Consider the following 20,059-nt stretch of genomic DNA (forward strand, 5'->3'; position numbering starts at 1 on the left):
AGTCTATTTAAATGGATGACTGTCTTACTGATTCAATGTCAGTCTGATTTAGTCCACTCTAACATAACTTCATCAAGTCCATGACACTTTAATCCAGTTTAGTCCTGTACACAGCTCCAAAGTCCTAGGAGTGCCCAAAATGTCATTTCTCACCCCGTCCTACTAATCAGCCCAGTCAAGCTCAAGACAGACTTTTGTACAGATAGCATCAGTCCAATGCTGACCAGCCTGCTCCAGTTCAATATGATTAGATGAGCAGTCCAACTGAGAGCAGGGAGTTTATCCTCACCTTGCTCATCTTGCTCTTGCTGTCAGCAGTAAGGAAGGACATGTTGTTGATCTCATTCATCACCACAAAGTTCTGCTCCTCTCGCTTGAAGTTCTGCAGAGAGAGGGAGAAGAATGAGAGAGAGGGAGACAAGACAGAGACAGAGAGAGAGAGGGAGTGGGAGGATTGTGAGCAAAGACAAGGGACAGAGACACAGTGCCAGAAAGGGGAGACTTACGTGAGACTTGGACCAGAAAATAAAGACCTCTCCCACCATCCTGAAAAGCTCCTCTGCATCTGGGTCTGGACACGTCAACCATCTTGCCCTTGGAGACAAACAAAAGGAGTAAAGAGGTCAGCCAACTTGCCCTTAGAGACACCAAAATGAAGTGAATGTGTCAGCCACCTCACCTTTAGAGACATAAAATGGGACTCAACAGATCAGACATCTTGCAGTTAGAGGCAAAGAAGGCAACAAATCAGGTCATTATACCGTTAGAGACAGACAGGTAAGCCACCTTGCAGGGAGCTAGACCACATAAAAGCCTGCTGTTGAGACTTTTAAGCATGTACACATTAACCACTGATAACACCTTGGCTGAACATGGTGTTCAAATGGCTTTAGGGTGAACTGACACTAACAGCCCCAGTAAAAGTGAGCTGTGCACATCTGTACCTGTTGTTGTCCACATATCGGATGAGCAGGGGGTAGAGAGCATACAGGTCCCTGCACAGCACGGCGAACTCGTCACGGATGGTGCACGCCTCATTGTCCGAATCTGTCTTGCCCTCCATACGCAAATGTTCCTCCTCAGCCACCACCTTGCCACAACGCTTCTTCAGCTTCTCCATGGTGGGGATGAAGTGGGACTTGAGCATCTCGGGCATGGCCCTGCTCACAATGGGCTGCGCAAACACTGGGAAGGGGAGAAATTGTGGGGTCAAAGATCAAAAGAATGACAGAGAAGCCAGTATGCAGACAATAATGCAGCAATGCTCATTCTCAGTTTATTGTGCAAGAAAAGGAAAAGCCTTCTAACTGGCCCTTTTCCTTGTCAAAAAAGACAATGTCCAAGAACTGTCCTCATCCCACCCCCTCACCAGCAAGCCTCTTCATCCAGGAGGCCTCGTCGATGCCCAGGTTGTTCACCACAATCTTCATGATGCTGCCCAGCAGCTGGTTTAGCTGTTCAGAGGTGACTTCGGTGCATAGCTGGCCCTCCAGCTCAGGGAAGTTCTCAACGCCGCGTTCCCACCAGCGAGGCAGGTAGTTGCAGAGCATAGGCAGGGTGATCTCAATAACATGGGGCATCTCGGTGTAGCGGGCGCCCGATTCGGCAAGGTCCCCGATCTCCTTCATCAGGACGTCCAGGTCAGGGATGTCTGGGCACAGCTCCTGGACATTGCTGGGAAGACCCAGGACTGGGGGGGGGGGAGAGAGGGGAGGATGTTGAGCAGAAAGTCAGAAATAAACAGCGAAAAAGCAGAGGGAAAGAGAGGCACTCCACTCACTTGCTCTTTCTCGGGGGGTCTTGGTGGTGTAGACGGAGTATGCGTTGAACTCGTTGAGGTGAGGCTCCAGGAAGGCGACCGGCATTGCCGCAGCAAGATGGGCAAGGCACTCCCCAAGGGCTGGCCTGTGCCTAAAAGCAGCCAAAGACAGGTTACAGTTACTGCATGCCATCACACTCGCTTAACAGTGCAGTGCCACACAAACAGAAAAATGTACATGAATACATGACTGCACGCAATCACTCACACACAAATATATGGACACACACATCACGCACATATTCACGTACGCATGCACATGCGTACATATACTCACTGACCTCTCCACATGTGGGGTCTTGACAGTGCCCAGAGAGTAGATGCTGCACATAATACGGTAGCATGATATCTGCAGATCATCCACTGCATATCATAGACAGAAACAGACAAGATTATAGGGGGAAATATCAAATTGGTGATATCCATCATCGCTGTGAAAAAGGCTACCTAAGAATACATGACAGAATAATTATGTGCATAATCTCAGTGCATATGATGGTGCAACCCTATCCGCAGAAATATAATATGTTTATTAATTATATTAACCAATGCTTATTATGACAATGACTCACAGATAACGTCATCTCCAAACTGGTGCTGGGCAATGTGGTCGAACAGGGAGGTGAGCACAGGAAGCAAAGCTATGGTGGTGTAGTTGATGTTCTGGGACACTCCTTTCACCTGCAAAAAGAGAGAGACAGAGAGTGAGTAAAGGGAAGTATGTAGCTGAAGTGTAGTATATTATAGGTAGCGTAGTTGAGGTACTATACAGCTCCCAAGGATCAGTAGATGGTGGCTGAACAAGGAGGGGTTAAAACCATGGTGCTGAACTGGTCTGACCTGGTTCCGGCTGGACACTTTGCCCAGTTTAAGGTTCTCCACCATCTTCTCTATGTCATCCGCAGCACTCTCGAAGAAGGAGCGCAATCCTGCCTTCACAATCTCTGGGCCTGACTTCATCACCGTCCTTAAAGACAGAGAGGGAGAAAAAGAGAACAAGAGAAATTAATTACAAGGAAATTACACCAGAAGCTAAAACGTAAAACCTTTGTAAAAAGAGAATTGTTCTGCAGGGTCCTTTAATTTAATGTGGCCTCTGTGATGATGCACAATTTGAAAAAAAGTTGCATGAGGTATATTCCCTGTTGTCTTTCTCAAATGTAAGGAAACACATTCATAAAAAAATCATACACATTTTTTGCAACAGGAAAATGGTATCTTTGCTGTCATTATTTACTGATTATATTGTTTTCATTTCATGTAATTTCTAAAATTATTATTAGGGTTCTCGCTCCAGTGTGCTAAATGTTATGGTGACAAACCTTTTGAATATGAGAGAGTGCAAGACCAGTGTGTGTTACCTGGCATCCAGTGATCGGGACAGAATGTGCAGGCAGTTGACCACTGCAGAGGCATCCGTTCCTGTGGGACAACACACAGGGCAGCACTGTTACCTTGGCTATGACCATGAATGACATCATTCATTAGATCTGCTGGACACATACCTCAGATCTGCACCTGGATCCATACCCGCTATTACGAATTATGACTGTATAATGGTTAGAACTGCAAACTTGAGGTAAACTAGAGTCAGTGGTTCAAGGTGTATTATCATCATTATGATGATATTTCATGATGAAGCTTTTAATCAGACCAGTTTGTTCTAGTAATAATAATGACAGTGTTGCCGTGGGCATGTTTCATTCAAGAAAAGGATGAGAAGTTAATGATGCCAAAGAGGAGTAATAGAACAGAATATAAAGTGTACAACAAATGCTGACCGCCTCAAGCATTGCCAGGCTACCAAGCCAGCTGAATATGTTGCTGTGTCCGTTGTTAGACTCGTTATTGAAAAAAAAAAAATTAACAAAACCTGCAATGCAGACAGGGCCACATCCACTCATGCTGGCACCATCTCATAATGATCTCTGGCCAGCACGGAGGTGCACCCTGACTCTCACACTGCAGCATCACTCTTAGCTTAACAGTGACTCCGCCAAATCTGTGTGCTCCAGGAACAAAAACGATGGCAACTTCTGCACCAATTCGACACTCATGGAGAAAGTGTAATAAGCAGGAAATTATGACGATAAGGTTGTGATTATAATAAGTGTAATAGAGCAAAAAATGCCTTTCAAATAATAAGGATATAATTTTGAATATAATAATATAATAATTTTTAATTCTCACATTCACATGACTTTAGTGTCTCTGGAGCACAGAGTTCTGGGAGTGAGTCCTTACCCATATTGACACAACTATCCCTGTAAGGTTAGTGAAACCAGTGGTCAGGAGTGAGGAAGGCTGCCACAGCTCAAATGCACACAAAGAAGAGAGAGAGAGAGCAAAGCGAAGCATAGCAGGGCCACTGAGAGAGAATGGGCGAGAGAGGAAGAGAGAGAGTGAGAAGAAGAGAGAGATGGAGACAAAGAGAGAGAGACAGCAGACGAAAAGTTAAGGGGAACAGGGAGTGCCACAGAGGTATAAGAAGAAAATGTAAAGACAAGTGGAGGAAAGAGGAGTGAGGAGGAGTGAGGAGAAACAGGGACAGGACAGGCTGAATAAAAGTGAGAGTGGAAGAAAGGGAGAACAAGATGGAGGGAAATGGCAGAGGCAGCAGACCTCCATGCAGGTTCCTTACCAAAGAGAGAAACTCTGTGTCTCACCAGAGCTGCCAACTTACAGAAGATACTAAAGCAGGAGGAGAAAAAAGAAAAAGGGGGCAAAGAAAGAGAGGGATGCGGGGGGAGGGGGGGAGAGGTTGAGGTTCAGGTGAGGGGAGTGAGGGATATTAAAGAACAGGCTCCAAAAAAGAGGAGTGAGAGACAAGGATGGAGAGAGAGACAGCAGGGCATATTGGGCAGGTAAAGGACAGAGTTTACAATAAGCAAATAGCTGTGGAGTCAATAGTGTAATGGCAAATATCTGTCACATTCCTGCTCTACATTAGAGAGTGGATGCAACCAGAAACAATTCTGCACATGATCAGGAAATAAAATGCTAAGTGGGTGTAGTACACAGCACATGTCAGAGTATGTTAAAGAGTGATACATGTGTGTTTTATCATGAGAAAATAAATGAAGATACTGAGGATGGCACACATAGCTACAAATTTTGACAGTTGAAGCCTTGATTTCACAGTTGAATGGCTGTTTAAACTGTAAATGCCACACTGTCGTCTGTTGTAAAAACTCCCTGTTTGATTTGTGAGGCCCATCCATCCAGAGTGGTGCAGGTGATAGGAAAGGGAGGTCAGTACATGTAGAAAGTACACTACTGGTGACATTGAAAATACAGTTACATCCTTAAGGTGACGCAAACAGTGAGGTAAAAGTGAAGTAAAGGTTGCAGTAGGAAATACAGTTTCAACTGCAATCTTGTAATTTTCCTAGACCCTCTACCAATTGCTGTACCTGTCTTTGTTTTCTTTGTAGAGCTGTAATGTGCATCTTGCTTGTTGACATTTAAACTACTACTTATATATTTCAATATCTGATGGTATTTTGCTTGGCCAAATATTGATCTATGGAATAATTTATGCACATTTATGCTTTTAAAACTCAACTGCATCTACTTTAAAGAACGAAATGTTAAAAATGTTGAATAAACCCAGAACACGCACACCATCACAGCTCCTCCCACCCAATGGAAGCTCTCTCCTTCTCTTAAAACTAGTCCTGCAATTCCCACTGTGTTGAAGCTTCAGTTACAGCATTGTGTGTGGTCGCAGTATCAGCCCTATGTTAGGACATAGACACTTTAATCATAGCTCTGGATGTCAGCCATGAACAAAGCTAAAGGTAGAGTAAAAAAGGTATATATTGCAGCATGGTACAGAATATTCGTAGCTGCAGTGCATTTGAGATGTTCATTTTACTAGTGTATTTATATTTATAGTTTAACAAGTTTAACACCTTATAGTTTAACTTGATTCTACACTGTCATTTTTATAACAATTAGCATGACAAAGAAAGCATACTGTCCAATGAATCTAATGAGAAGTGTAAGCAGTATCTGTATGGACAAATGTGTCTGTTCAGAAGTATGTATCAGCCTGCACACTGTCTGTTGTTTATTAAGTGAGTAAAAGTGTGAATACCTTCCATTGAGTCTGGTATAAAGTACACAGTGAGACACCGTTAGTGTGGGTTACCTGGCAATCATCTCCTTCTCCTTGTTGGAGGAGTGCCCCCCACTCCCCAGCACTTTGGCAGGAGTGGACAGGAAGTACAGGCAGTGGTTCTTAAAGTACTGGTTTACCAGTGGCAGCAGAATCTGAATTTAAAATAGAAGGCATTATCACTACCATTGATACAGACAGATACTGTGACACATGCTGTTAAAGTACTGGTTTGCCAGTGACAAGACTATCTTAACCTAATAGAGCAGCCTGTTCAGTACATACGTAGATACACACGACAACAGTACACCTCTCACCTTGGCGAAGAATTTTATCTCCTGTTCATGTGGTGACTTCTCCACACGGCCACTGCTCACCACAGCCTCTGAAAAGACACACCATTATTTGAAAAACGTTGTGCAATCATACACATCAAGGCTGAATATTGACTTGGGACCAATTAAAATGTAAAACATTCTCTAGCCATTTATGGTTCTTCTCTTCCTGAATCTCCTTCCACCCCAACCCTCTTTTCTCCCACCCTCAGATCCACCCCACAACAATACCCAGATGGGCAATGAACTCCTGGGCAATGTCCATCCACTTCAGCAGTTTCTGCAAGAAGCCATAGGCAAAGCGCTTCTCAATAGAAGAGATGTCCTGCTCCATGTCCTTCAGCCCCCTGTGAGAGAAAGAGGAAGGCAGAGTGAGAGTACTGAGGTGAGAAAAAGAACTGGACAAAATGCAGGGAAAAGGAGGACATGTGTTTGTGGGCCAGTTATTTGTAGCACATATTTCTGAAAAAGAATGCTGAAGAGCAGCATACCTTGTGACAGCATATCCATTAAGCTGCAAGAATTTGAGCAAGTCTTGGGCTTTCTCTCGATCACGGGCCTTCTCCTTGGCAGTCAGTGTGTCATAGGGTACAAGCAGGGGATGGGTTCCGCCCCCTAAACAAAGCAAAATGCTGATTTTTTTGACAAACGGGCCAAGCAACTGCTGTGGACAAGTAAGGGAGTGGCTCAAAGACTTCTCATATTTAACGGCTGGCTAACTTGTTGACTTCTCTTATTTGCTTGTAGATATAGCTCATTCTGTGTAATCAAGACCATCTGACCTTTGGCCTGAAGCTCCATCTTCTTCTTCCTGCCCCAGGTGTTATGATAGTTCTCTGCCAACTGCTCAGCCATAGACTGGAAACAAGGAGAGAGGGTTATTTATCTGTGCAGTACTCATGTATGGTGTGTTTTCTTCAAAATTAACCCCAAAAATGGCCCTTGGTTTGGTGCAGCGTTATGTTTTTTTTGGTACAGCGTTATGTTTATGAAGTCTTTATGAATCAGGATGGTCACAGGATGCCACATACCTGCAGTTCTCTTGACAGTGCCATGCCAGAGATATCAATTGGCTGGGGGCTGTAGCCATGGCTGGGGTCATAAGTGGCCTGCAACACAGGAATAAAAGAGATGAAGAAAAAGAACAGCAATCATGAAGCCTCATTTCCCCTGCCTTTCCACATTCACGACTCATTCGTCTCCCCACCTCCTCCAGTCCTCCCTGACTACCTGTGCTGTCTGTGATATCTTGCGGGTCTTCTTTTTCTCTGCCTTATCCTCCTCTCCATCCCTTGCTTTCTCTATGGTCCACTCCCAGGCGATCATGGCTTTGATGGATTCTTTGATGGGCCAGCGGTAAATCTCCTTGTCCTGAGGAACACACAGAGAACACACACTCAAATCATCTTACATTACAAATGAAAGTAGTGATTTTGAAGATGGAATCTCGAGATTGACAATAATGATAATGAACCCTGGAAAAAAACTGATGGATGAATGTAAAGCATAACAGCTGGTAAGTAGTGCAATAAAAAGACAGAACATTTGAAATGCCAGAGGTCTACAAGCATGAAGGAAACTGTGCAGAGCCAGAATGCACCTGACCTTCTCAGAAAAGGTCTTGTATGGTCTGAGCATGGGGTGAGTCTTGGCATTCTCATCCAACAGCTCCCCGTAAGTCCAGTTGTTCTGGATCTGTAAGCCAGGGAGACACACAGAAGGGTGAGAATGATCACACACTGATTGCCTGGAGCTCATACTGCAGTCCCTAATCACCTTAAAAATAAAACATAATCACAAAGAGACACACACAGAACATCTGTCAGGTGACTGACCTTTTCAAAAGCCCACTTGTCATGTGTGTGTTCTGCATACTTGTTGATGAAGGGATCCAGTTTCTCTGGGATGATGGTGCTGTAGGGAAATATATCGCATTTTAACTTCTGGGTTAGACAAACAAATCAGCGAATAACAGAGAGTTAATGTGCCTTATTCCCCATGATTTTCAACCCTCTTCTTATTTTCTATTGAAGGAATGTCCACAATCCTTCAATAAGAAAATGTTCCTTTTGCCCAGCAGTGCCAGTCAAATCCCATTCTCTCACTGCTTTACCTCTTCACCTGTTTTATCTAATATTCTGTAATGACTGAAACTATTTAAATCTGTCCCTGGATCTTGCAATGTTAGTGCTTTAAAGACAACTGGAAGACCCGTTGGACTTTGGCCCTAAAGGATCAGAGCTGAGTAACACTACTTTACTACATCCAACACCCATTCCCATGAACCCAATCTCCCATGAACTGTTCTCACTTGGTGGTCTCTACAGGTTTGGGGTCAAAGTTTCCCTCAGCATCAACCGAAGCTTTCTTCTCAGTATTGGTGTAGCTGGCATCCACATAATCTGGGGGAATGGCCCCAGCAATGGCACAGATGCAGGGCATGGCTATCTTGAACAGCTCTGCATCAAATTTCTGTAGGGAAGAAAGAAAAGGGAGGTGTGAGCCAGTCATGCTCGCTACGGATTTTGTGGACATGATTTCTTTAACCAGACTTAATTAATGTTCTCCAAAGACTGCAGCATGGCAGTGTGTCAGAGCACTGAACTCCCTTTGAAGAGCTGCAATATGGAGCACTGCTTGAAGAATCAGGTAGGGTTAAATAATAAGAAGGTTACGGGTTCAAAGGTGGAATGCTGTTATTGTACCTTTGACAAAGGTATGCAAGGCATTTAACCTGAATTTGTTCTGCATATATCCAGCTCTATAAATAAATAATATGTAATGATATAAGCCGTGTAATATGCCTTGGGCATTTGCCAAGTAAATAAAGAGTAAACTCTCACCTTATGCGCCAGTGACTCAAAGATGCCCCAGAAGAGTTTGCGGGAGAGATGCAGCTCCTCCTCTGATGTGACCCCGAAATTAGCCCAGCCATTGGGAAGGCAGTAATACTTCCAGCAACGCTCATAGTGATTGGTCAACAGCTGTGGCCGTCAAAACATCACAATATTATGAGGTGTTGATTAAAATGACTATTACAATTAAAGTTCTCACTAGGATGATATCAAGACTTAATTCCATTACCAATGCATATTTGAAAAATGACAACAAAATTGTTTGAGCAACAAGTAACAGTAATTCAAGTGCTGTGTACCTTGAGTGGCATCTTGGCATACTCATTGAGAATAGGCACATCAAACACCAGCCTCCTCAGCAGGTGCTGTAGCATAGATGGACGCAGGTACCTGAGAGACACAGTGAGAAATTCCACAGGGCTGAGATTCTGTGCAAATTCACACATACATGGCATGAATTGAGAAGTCTGACACCTGTACAGAAACAAAGTGAAAATAAATCTGAAGGGGGGAAAAGGGAACACACAAAACAGATGGACAGTAGCATTCTAATAGTTTGCTACTAAATCAGTTTGCAACAAGAATCTGAAAAGTTGGAAAATTTTTATGGGGGGATGGAAAAATCATCAGATGCAGAAATCCCAGCCACAGAAAGGTACCCACAGTAACCGAGCGGCACATATGTACAGCATGTGTAACATAACTCACTTGCACAGTGACATGAGGCAGTCCTCGATAACGTCCCTCTGGGCCTTAGTGAGGGCACGGCCCCTGGACAGCCGGTAGACGGTATGCAGCATGGAGTCAATCATGATGGCACGGTGGTCAGTGCCCGCGAACAGCGGGGCGCACTTGGTGAGCAGGGGCAGGACGGCTGAGCACAGGTAGCGGTTCAGAGCCAGGGCCATCTCCGTGGTGCTGAAGGCAGCCTGAAGGAGGGAGAGAGGATTCAGTTTGCAGAACTGTAGAACTTTGCTCTACAAAGACAGGGAAATCCATGGCAGACAAAAAGACAGGCGTAACAAAAGAAAAAGACATTGGAAGACACAAATATGGAGCAGTCTGTACACCAGGTTAAGCGGACAGCAAATGCATGAAGATACGGGGCACAAAACCACATGACAACATTAAGTCACAGAGGGGTGACTTACACACCCATAGTGTGTAGATACTGGAAACAGACTGGACTCACTGTGTCAAGTGAAGCAGCTGCTCTCATGTCAGGTAGGAAGCCCACTTCCAGCACATGCAGCAGGAAGTCCTGGTTGTCAATGCCGTACACTCTGTCCAGGAAAAGGACCATGGACGCCTTGTGGTCTGGTACAAAGCTGGCCGACATCTTTGGCTCAATGATGTGGCCATCTGGATATAGGGAGGGAGACAGCATGGAAGAAAAAGGAAGAGGACAGAAAAGGATGATGAGACAAAAATGGAAAACAAGTACATTGATATGGGTAGATTAACTTGTGAGTGCATTTAGTAGAGGCTGTAACCTTGGATCAAAACATTAAAAGGTTTTTCACAACTCAATTTCTTCAGCCTTTCCAGGCACTACCACCACCCCATCACTACACTCCTCCAAGCCAGAGTCCTTTCACCTTCAATGAGACTTCCTCACTGAGGAAAATGTACATAGATGACCCTTTCACAAAAAGAAAAAAATTATGTGCAGCACTACGGGGAAACGTGAAGTAGCAATTATTTGCAAAGAACATATTCTTCCTCTGATTTTCCCACCTTTTCCAAAGGCTGGTATGTGGACAGGCAGGCTGATGACTCCCACCAGGTCCTCAATGGGCACCAGGGATCTCAGGATGGCCCTGATTCTCAGAGCCTCACCTTTGCCAGCCTGGATCAACTGTAGGACAACACCAAGACGAGCTAGGGATCAATGTATACTCACAGACCAGACCTACAATTCTGGCAATAAACAGATCTGTGGGCAGCTATAACTGATATTCCAAGCCATCAGGGATTTACTCACATGCATCTCAGGTGCACAGCGACCCAACAGGTCAATGAGAGCAGAGTAGAAGGACATGATGGCATTCCCAAGATGCACCCTGTTCTCTTCTTGCTGTTCCTCCCCACCAAACCTGTCAGTCAATCACAAAAGGCACAAACACGTGTCATCAGGGAGTGTGAATGCAGCTGCACAAGAGAGGAAAAAAATGTAACTGTACCTCAAGTGTAACCATCAAAAGCACACATGCTCTAAACCACCCCCAGTTTCTGTTTTTGCTCTCTCTCTGCCATTTCCCTCCCTTACATAGGGAAGCGTCGGTCTTTCTTGACAGTGGGCCCGTCCCTGGCAGGGTCCTCTGAAATTTTGATGGCCTCCTCAATGGCAGCCAGGAGTCCGTTGCCCCCCTCCCCTCTCAGGGCGGGGCCGAAGCACTCTGGCCTCCGGATCAGCAGACGCACCACCACGTTGGCATTCTCCTCTACGCTCTCCCCTGCAAGGACGACCCAAAAAAGGAAGCGTGTCAGCCAAAAATGGGACACTGACACTGCCCCTGCAGGACTACGCCTGCTTTTTGTTCTCTTAGAAGTCAACTATTGCAGGTAAAAAACATTAAAACACAGAGCGAAGCAGTAACAGGCCCTGACCGTTGACAAAGACGGCGAATCGAAGGAAGTCGAGGTATCTCTCTCCACCACAGGGGTTCCAGCCAATGTCGGGGTAGCCCTTTGACAGAAGCATGGGACAGCTCTGCAGGCCACACCCGGCCAGGTAAGTCACCACCTGTGTGACACAGCGTAAAGGGAAAATGTGAGAAAGAGAGACTGAGCTGGGTGGGCTTTACTCGCTTATTCTGCCATGTGACATTAGGTCAGTAGATGTCTCTAAGAGCAGGGTGTGGTGTCTAACCTTCTCCAGGTCCTGTTCTTGCAGAGCAAGGGCAAGCTCATTATTGTCAATGCAGGACGCTGCTGCCACATCAAGGGGGGTGGAGCCTCGCATCCCTAAAAGTCAAAGAGAAGACTGGTTCATATCATATATTCAGCATATTGTAAGGGTTGTTTCTTGTAGTAGTTTCAAATGTATTCACCGAATGTGCCAGAATGATCAGTTACACAGATACTGTATTATTAGCAGATGCAAAATGCGAATTAATTCCTGCCAGTAACACTGTCCCTCACCCAGGCCAATGCCGCTGTTCTGAAGCAGGTAGCTAAGGTGATCGAACATGGAGCGCTGGTTCTGTCGGCTGATCCGGCAGAAGTAGCACAGGAAACGACAGCAGTTGGTAACCATCTGTGGGAATCGGATTTCCTGGAGAGACAGAAAGAGGGTAAGATTTGTTCATGCAGCTATGAACAAAATAAGAGGATGTAAAACATGCAATGTACAAAATGAAGTGTTCAGTCACTGCAAATGAAAGACACAGAGCTGACCCCGCACTAGTGAGACATAAGACGAGAGGGTGTTCAGAGACATTAAATTTAGACGGTACCTTGGAATCTCCACCACCACCCAGCACATTGACCATGACCTCCATGACGGTCTCATGCATGCCCAGGGCACGCATCAGGTTGGGATGCTGGTAGAACACCTTGTTGTTCATGATGTTCCTGAAAGAGTGATAATGCTTAAAACATTTAGCATACATATACTTAAAGACATGTCACTCTAATTCCTTATAACTCCTAGTTTACCCTCCCCTGTATACAGATAAAAAGGTCACTGCAACAGATAATGAAGCCTACATACTGCCCTGTACTTGTTAGTTGTAATTATCTTATTAATGTGGCTGTGTGCTAACCCAATGCTCTGGATCATGAGTCTCTCCTCCTCCGGTCCCATCTGGACGATGAGCAGGGAGCGGATCTGGCCCAGGCACTCCAGCAGGTCCATGGTGTCCTGTACGGACACGGCGTTGATGGTGTAGGCCTTGGGCAGGGCGCGGATGAGCTCCCCAAGCCCGTCGTACTGCCGGTGCAGCAGGCTGAACATGAGGCGCACCAGCTCCGGGTTCTGGATGAAGGACTCCTGGGCCCAGTGGATCATGGTGTGGGAGATGAGCTCCTGAAGAGTGCCTGGAAGGGATCGCATGTCGCATGTTGGTATCGGAAAAAAATATGTATGTGTTTGAAAGACAAAAACTTATAAACTCTCACTGGGTTTGGGCTCTTCCTCAGGCTCTGGCTCCTCTTCCTCCTTCTTCTTGCGGAGGTGCTTGACCTTTTCCACCAGGCTGAGGAGTCGGCCTCGCAGGGATGTGTCCACCTCCTCTTCCTCCTCCTCCTCTTCAATGTGCACACCTGATACAGGAAGGTAACCACACAGATGCAGAGATTGTGAGTGAGAGAAAGAGACAGATTTCAGGTAGCAACGGCAGAGTAAACCATGAGACAGAATAATCAGTGCTGACCGCAGTGAGCCAGCAGGTCACTGTGAAACTGCTGTAGGGATTCTCGGATATCCTCGGGGACGGGACAGTCTTCTTCCTCCGGGCCATGTTTGAAGTTTGTGAGCATTATAACCTGGACACAAATAAGCATAGACATGCTAAGACTTGATAGCATTAAATCGGTGTTGAAGGTACTGATGGAGAAAACACTGATTGAATACTGGGTGGTATGTGTGTACCTGCTCCAGTGGGGGAGAGCGGAACTCGCGGGTCCTGCGTGCTGTCTCCGCAGCTGTCATGGTGAATGCCTGCATGAGCTCACTGTAGCGATGGCGCTGGTTGTTCTGCACCTGGTGGACAAACTGGTCGGAGAAGGCGATGATGGCCTCCACTCTGTGGCGCAGCTCGCAGTCACAGAAGTACTGCAGTAGGTTACACATCTGAAAGAGAGACGGACAGAGAGAAGTCATTATAGCGGTCACTATATTGCGCTGATAAATGCAGATGTACGTTAACAGTTCATAACTGTTAGAGGCCGACCTGCAGTTTGACAGACTCCGGAAGAGTCATCTGGAGTAGTCCTTCCTCCAGGCCTTCCTCTTCCTCCTTTGCCTCATCTGATTCGGCCTCCTTCTCCTCCTCTGCCTTCTCTCCATCTACCTTCTTCCCTCCGCCTTCCCCTTCTCCCTCTCCCTCTCCCTCCTTCTCCAAGTGTTCGTCTTCCTCCTCCTCTTCTTTGTCTGCCTTCAACTCCTTAAGCTCCTCCTCCTCCTCCTCCTCCTCCCCCTCTTCTCCCACTCCCTCATCCTCCAGCTCTCCCTCGTGGCCCTCTACTTCCTCCTTTGCTTCTTCTCCCTCTTCTTTGCTGGCAGGCTCCTGCTCCTCCTCTGCTTTTTCTCCCTCTGCCTCTTCTGCGGGTGGCTCCGCCTCTCCCCCTCCATTGAAGACGCTGGGCTCGATCATCTTGAGGATGTGTTTGACGTCATCATCATCGAAAATGCCCATGATCAGCAGGGTGCTGACGAGTTTCAGGATAGGCACAAAGTGGAACTCAACGCTGCCCCCTACTGGGTCTCGCATTGCCTGAGTGCCGTCCTTCACAGCCTCCGTCAGCATGCTGATGGCCTTGGTCTTCAGGATCTGTGGGGACAGATGCATGTGAGTAGCAGAAGTCAACACTAAAGATCTCTTACCTCCCTGTATGTCTCCCAATATCAAAGTACCTCCAAGGGGATGACAGGACTGAGGGTGTAGAGGTCAGGGTCGGTGCCCACAAAGTTGACGTGAGAGAAGTGCGGCTCGGGTCGCAGGCAGGTGGTGAGACCCACTCCGGGCAGCGCGTGCGCCCTCTCACCGTCTGGGTAGAGGGTAATGCTCAGAGTCTCCGGTGTCATGGGGACGATGAACTCCTTGTTAGTCAGGAGGCGGGCGCGCTTGGCAGACTCCAGGTGAATACTGATGAGCAGGTCATAGTAGCCACTGCGCAGAGGCCCTGGCAGATAGGTGTTCTCAATGGCGTAAAAGAGCTGGGACTCATCCACATGGCTGCACAGGGCGTGTGCAACACGGTTGTTGCCCAGGGCGCACACAGCACAGTACAGCATGAGCGTGTGGTAGTGGAATTTCAGTAGGTCCAGACGCTCTGAAAGCTCCAGAACATCTATACATCTGGAAAGAGGGGAAAAATAGAAAATAGAACATCAGCATACACTACAAAATCAATTTAACTGCTCAATTTAAAGAATGCAAGTCTATCAGCTGCTCATCCTTGCTGAAGTCGTAATTGTATTATAAGAGTTTACTCTATTGGCAGGGGTGTCTTAAACAAATCTCTTTCAAATCCTTGAATCAATGTGAACATAATTTTAAGAGAGAACACAAGAACCAAGGTGGAACACATAATGAATCTGAACCACTAACAGCCAACAAGTGACCCCGCAGAACTTCCTGCGGCCTCTGCCCAGCTCTGACCTGTTCTCCTCAGGGATGTGAAGGGCCATCATGGTGAGGGGCTCGCTGCACTCCACCGACCAGCCGTGCCTCTCGCTCACCCGCGCCACCTCCGGGGTCAGGAAGCGGTTGGGCATGCGGCTCCAGATCACTGGGGTCAGCATCTGGACGTCCAGGCGGGGAGGACACTGAGGAACTGGATTCTTACGCTCGCTGTGGAACATGGCTGCCGAGATGGGCATGATGTTCTGATGGGGGGAAGGATGGAGAGAGAGAAAGAGAGAAAAAGAAAAAGTTGATCCATGACACAGACAGGATGCAGAAAGCAGAGACATTAAGGGGAAAAGTGTTTAGGAAACAGTATGGCTGGCAGAGAGCCTCACTGCTCCTATAAAATCCTGACCTTGAGTTTGCCCAGCTCCAGCTGCAGCATGTTCTGACTGTAGGGTTGAACGAATACAGCAGGGAACAGCTTGGTGTTGGGTTCCACCTGAAACACATCACCCTTACGTTACACCTCAACAAAACCACAAAACTACAGCAGACACACCCAGATTACTCAAAGACACAGTTCATGGAGAGACTCGGAGAATCAAGCTTACCTGATAGAAAGTATTGACTTCCTTCCCATTGGCTGTAAAGGTCATGAGGCCTGTTGCCAGGTCCACCAGGCAGCCAATTACTAGGTCCTCTTGACTGAAACGGGCCTGTTGGGAGCTGTTGCTGAAGTCCCCTGCCCACACCATGTAGCAGTTACTATGTTTCATGCTGAGTGACGGTAAAGGGTTGGGGGACAAGGAAGGCGTGCAGAAGATAACAGTTTAAGGTTTTGACAGAAAGTCTACAGTGAAAAAGAAGCAGGTGTGTATGTGTGTGATGGGGGGGGCGCAGTATCTGTGTGTGTGTGAAATCAACCTACTTTCAGAAATAACTTAAACAACATTCATCATTTTTCAATGTAAAAAATTTGAAAAGAGAATAAAGCATACATACAGCATGTATGTGTGAGTGTTACTCTTGTACCTCACCTGTCATGGATGTTTCCCTTGTCATCACCCACAGTGACAGTGACACTGCGCACTTTGCTCAGGTCGAAGTTCTGGTCATACTGGTGATAGTCTGGGGTGACCCAGCCCACCCACACACCACCGGGCTCCTGGCCCGCGAAGATTCGAAGTGAATAGTAGTACTAGATAGAGAAACGGAGGTGGGGGAGAGTGAGCAGAGTTAAGTCAGAACTTTTGTGGTGACATTATTGCTGACATTACTGCACTGATGAAACTTTTAGTATTGTAGCTTGAAACTACAATTAGAACAACCTATTTATGCACAACCATTTATCTGGTGGTCAGCGTTGCTGCAAAGGGCTAATGAAATTAGCTCACCGTAGTGGTGTTGAGAATAATTTCAGGGTCATCTCGATCATCCGGGACTACATCTTCCACCAAGCGGGGGACTGTGGGTACCACAGGAGGGGGTGTAATCATAGCAGCCTTCTTTGCCTTGAACAAGAACCTAGGGTATAAAAGACAGACCGAGTGACCAACAAGCACAGGCCAAGAACATATTACTTCTCTCTCCCCCCCACCTGCCTGCCACACTCTCTTAGAGGTGACATAACTGTTATTCTCAATGCCCCTCTGTCCCTGACTTTACATCTCCCTCCTATTTCTATCTCCCCTTCACTTCTTACTATACCACTCCTGTCATGCTGGAATCCCCTTTCTAGCTCCTTCTCCTTGTCTTCCCTCATCTTTAGGCAGGATTTATGTCATTTTTTTTCCTCCCGGTCTCACCCTCTCTTCTTGCCCTTTTCTGAGGACGCGTCTTTTTCGTTCTCCCCTTTGATGGCCGGGATCTCTTTAGGCACTGACGGCTCTTTCTCCTTCTCCTCCTGCTCCTTGCGGCTGGCGGACTTCTTAAGCACCTCAAACTCTGAGTCGGGGTCCACCTCGACCACCTCCTCCTCTGGGATGGTGAGTGCGCGGGTGAGGGGTGTAGTTCCCGCTTGAACCTTGAAGGTCTCATGAAACTGCACTGGCATACTGAGCCTCAGGAAGAGCATGTCTGTGTTGGCATTCTGAGAACCAAAGGTCTTGTGAGTCAGCTTCAAACAGGGGGCGCTGTCCACTGTTCCATCCACACGGGACACCTACAACAGCAGAAGGAGATGGGTAAGGGAAATTTAATGTGGTCAATGATAGAAAATTAATATTGTGAAATACTACTTCCCTCCCATTACAGTGGATTAAATCTGATACAAATATTGTGTAATCTGCAACAAAAATTCTGTATGTTTCCCTTTTTTACAAAAGGATATTGAATTGTGTGACCAGAATTGTCCCAAAAAAGACCCAAAATTCTTCAGTGTACATTCTGTTCAAATAGAACGCACCTCAATGTGGTTATGGTCGGCAGGAACAGGGACAAACTGGGGCAGGCTTTTGCTGAACCACATGGTGATGTCCCTCTTCATGTTGATAGCAAAAGGCTCAAAGCCCTCCTGCAGGCCGCAGATGGCGAAGTAGCGCAGGCTGCTAACATTCTGGCCCAGGTTGATCCTGCCCACCTGAGACATACCCAGAGTGCACACTGGGATAAAGCCTGGGGAAACAAGACAGCAGAGTCTGAACATACCAATGCACGCACAACACCTGGGACACACAGTCAGCTCAAGAAAAGGCACTCCCTACTGTGCTTACTATCTGTTTGGCTCCCCCCACCTTTTCCTCCACACCCTCCCTCCAGAAATACATTGTCCTGTATTCCTCCTAGCCTCTCTCACCCTCTCCGATCTCAATGTCCTTGAAGGCCATCTCAGAGCCGGAGTCACTGATCAGCATCTCCCCGTTGAGGGTGAACATGATGTTCATCTCATTCAGGTCAATCATGCAGCCCACCACATCACCTGACTGCCACTGTCTGCCAAATGGCTCATTGCCCACGTGCCAGCGCTGAGCCTGGGGGTAGGCAAGAGAAAGAGTGATAAAGTTAGAGTGACATGTAAAGTGAGAGCAATGTATATATTGTACATACATTGTAATGCTTATAATGTACATATTTTTCTTTTACCACCTCTAATTGATTTCAAGACTTTGCTCAAACTTTACAAAAAAACTTTGATCAATTATACAAAACAAATCAAATTAATTAACACTAATTAATGTTCAATCTCAAGGTTTAGTGAAAAGTATGTTGTAGAGTAGCTAATGCAGCCTAACAATAATGCTTGCAAAATGAACTTTCCTGCACAATAGCCTATGCTGGATTATATTAGCTAGCTAGCACCTCCAGATAGCTACCTTACACCTCCGAGTCCCAGACTAGCACAGTATATCAAGCATCCCCGCAAAGTACAACCACTTAACGTTAGTTCAATACAGTGATGCTGAAATTTTTCATGTTTTGTCAGGTTTCTGTTAATTTTTGTTTTTCAAAATATCCACAGAGTTAGCGATTGTTCCACGAAATGGTATGTGCATGCTAACACGTTAACAAGACTTGCACGCCTATGAACGCGTTTTTCCTAGCAACGTTTACTGAAAACCGTATTTTTTGTAATTTGTTTGTAAGGAAGCGAACGGAGAAGGCTAATGTCAGTGGAACCGACGAAGTGTCAAAAAGATGTGTGTATGTGTATACCTAGTTGACTGGTTTAAGAAAACGCAAAAGACAGTCACAGGGTTAGTAAGCTAAACAAACCGCTTCATGGCTATGTTAGCGAGTTAGCCAACTAGCAATTTCTACGCTATTTCCATGACTGGCAATACTTAGCGCTAGCTAACTAGCCAGCTAAAAAAAGTATTAGCAAACTACTTGGTGAATTGCACATTGCGTTTTTAATTTATGTGGTATTAGCTGTTTTGAGGTTAAAGGATAAGTGAAAATATTGGTTTATCACGTTACCTCCAGATGCCACAAGGGTATACATTATTCAAAATGTCTAATCGGTCATCATTAACGTTAAATTCAAGGCTAGGCAGACATCTCAAAGTCAGCGGTGGTTGGTTGGCCAAGGTAATTGGCTGGCAACGGTGGTACCTTGGATTTTAAGTTTCAGTTTAACAAACGTTATTTCAAAAATTATTTGTAAAAGTGTAAACTAACGTTTGTTCTGTTCGAATCCCTGTAAACAGCTGCGTATTTTATGAGTTTGCCCCTTTAGATAACAGTGGCCCACCAGGATATCAAACCAGCAACCTTTGGGTCAAAGGTGAATAATGATGCCACTACAACGGTGTGACTGCTGGTAGACCTGTAATTACAAACTGAATGCATATTCAAAATAGGTGATGTTTAGCAAGTTCTATCACTAAAATAAAATTTAAAAACAGGAGCAGGGATCAGCGCAGATGGATGGACACAGATGTCTTACCTTGAAACCATTGAAAACATAAGCCAGATCATCTGCTCCCAGCTCAGTGTTGGCACGGACACTGGGTCTGGCCCAGCCCACTCTCATCTCGCCGACTGTCACTGCTTCAAACTCAAAGTACCATTTCCCCTGGGTCACTGCATACGACTTCTCTGCTCTGAACAACCGGACCTTGTCTCCCCGTGCACTTTCAACCCCATGACCACCTGTGTAACAAATAGGAGAAGAAATATTAAACAGGCAATGAGGT

At 46.0% G+C, this 20,059-nt stretch overlaps 1 protein-coding gene across 4 annotated transcripts in view; it reads right to left on the bottom strand.

Moving 5' to 3' along the window:
• Positions 1-20,059, bottom strand: part of ryr1b (ryanodine receptor 1b (skeletal)) — a 69,219-nt gene that overhangs the window by 27,907 nt on the left and 21,253 nt on the right. For all 4 annotated transcript variants that reach the window (XM_036536214.1, XM_036536213.1, XM_036536212.1 and 1 more), the window contains 46 exons: positions 19,810-20,015; positions 18,220-18,394; positions 17,830-18,038; positions 17,231-17,586; positions 16,820-16,949; positions 16,463-16,623; positions 16,037-16,202; positions 15,838-15,924; positions 15,456-15,682; positions 14,708-15,152; positions 14,025-14,624; positions 13,724-13,924; positions 13,506-13,617; positions 13,252-13,395; positions 12,897-13,170; positions 12,588-12,705; positions 12,274-12,406; positions 12,002-12,096; positions 11,740-11,875; positions 11,399-11,585; positions 11,114-11,225; positions 10,867-10,987; positions 10,322-10,491; positions 9,838-10,058; positions 9,429-9,519; positions 9,118-9,258; positions 8,586-8,746; positions 8,110-8,188; positions 7,880-7,969; positions 7,505-7,645; positions 7,306-7,383; positions 7,057-7,132; positions 6,766-6,889; positions 6,506-6,621; positions 6,257-6,324; positions 5,973-6,094; positions 4,461-4,510; positions 3,181-3,241; positions 2,660-2,786; positions 2,392-2,500; positions 2,101-2,182; positions 1,781-1,911; positions 1,370-1,690; positions 945-1,185; positions 507-594; positions 290-382 (listed from right to left, as the gene is read on the bottom strand). In XM_036536214.1, the coding sequence (XP_036392107.1) occupies positions 290-382; positions 507-594; positions 945-1,185; positions 1,370-1,690; positions 1,781-1,911; positions 2,101-2,182; positions 2,392-2,500; positions 2,660-2,786; positions 3,181-3,241; positions 4,461-4,510; positions 5,973-6,094; positions 6,257-6,324; positions 6,506-6,621; positions 6,766-6,889; positions 7,057-7,132; positions 7,306-7,383; positions 7,505-7,645; positions 7,880-7,969; positions 8,110-8,188; positions 8,586-8,746; positions 9,118-9,258; positions 9,429-9,519; positions 9,838-10,058; positions 10,322-10,491; positions 10,867-10,987; positions 11,114-11,225; positions 11,399-11,585; positions 11,740-11,875; positions 12,002-12,096; positions 12,274-12,406; positions 12,588-12,705; positions 12,897-13,170; positions 13,252-13,395; positions 13,506-13,617; positions 13,724-13,924; positions 14,025-14,624; positions 14,708-15,152; positions 15,456-15,682; positions 15,838-15,924; positions 16,037-16,202; positions 16,463-16,623; positions 16,820-16,949; positions 17,231-17,586; positions 17,830-18,038; positions 18,220-18,394; positions 19,810-20,015 (7,376 nt within the window). The remainder of the gene's footprint in view (positions 1-289; positions 383-506; positions 595-944; positions 1,186-1,369; positions 1,691-1,780; positions 1,912-2,100; positions 2,183-2,391; positions 2,501-2,659; positions 2,787-3,180; positions 3,242-4,460; positions 4,511-5,972; positions 6,095-6,256; positions 6,325-6,505; positions 6,622-6,765; positions 6,890-7,056; positions 7,133-7,305; positions 7,384-7,504; positions 7,646-7,879; positions 7,970-8,109; positions 8,189-8,585; positions 8,747-9,117; positions 9,259-9,428; positions 9,520-9,837; positions 10,059-10,321; positions 10,492-10,866; positions 10,988-11,113; positions 11,226-11,398; positions 11,586-11,739; positions 11,876-12,001; positions 12,097-12,273; positions 12,407-12,587; positions 12,706-12,896; positions 13,171-13,251; positions 13,396-13,505; positions 13,618-13,723; positions 13,925-14,024; positions 14,625-14,707; positions 15,153-15,455; positions 15,683-15,837; positions 15,925-16,036; positions 16,203-16,462; positions 16,624-16,819; positions 16,950-17,230; positions 17,587-17,829; positions 18,039-18,219; positions 18,395-19,809; positions 20,016-20,059) is intronic.

The sequence above is a fragment of the Megalops cyprinoides genome, chromosome 9, assembly GCF_013368585.1.
Source record: "Megalops cyprinoides isolate fMegCyp1 chromosome 9, fMegCyp1.pri, whole genome shotgun sequence".
In the NCBI taxonomy this organism is placed as follows: domain Eukaryota; kingdom Metazoa; phylum Chordata; class Actinopteri; order Elopiformes; family Megalopidae; genus Megalops; species Megalops cyprinoides.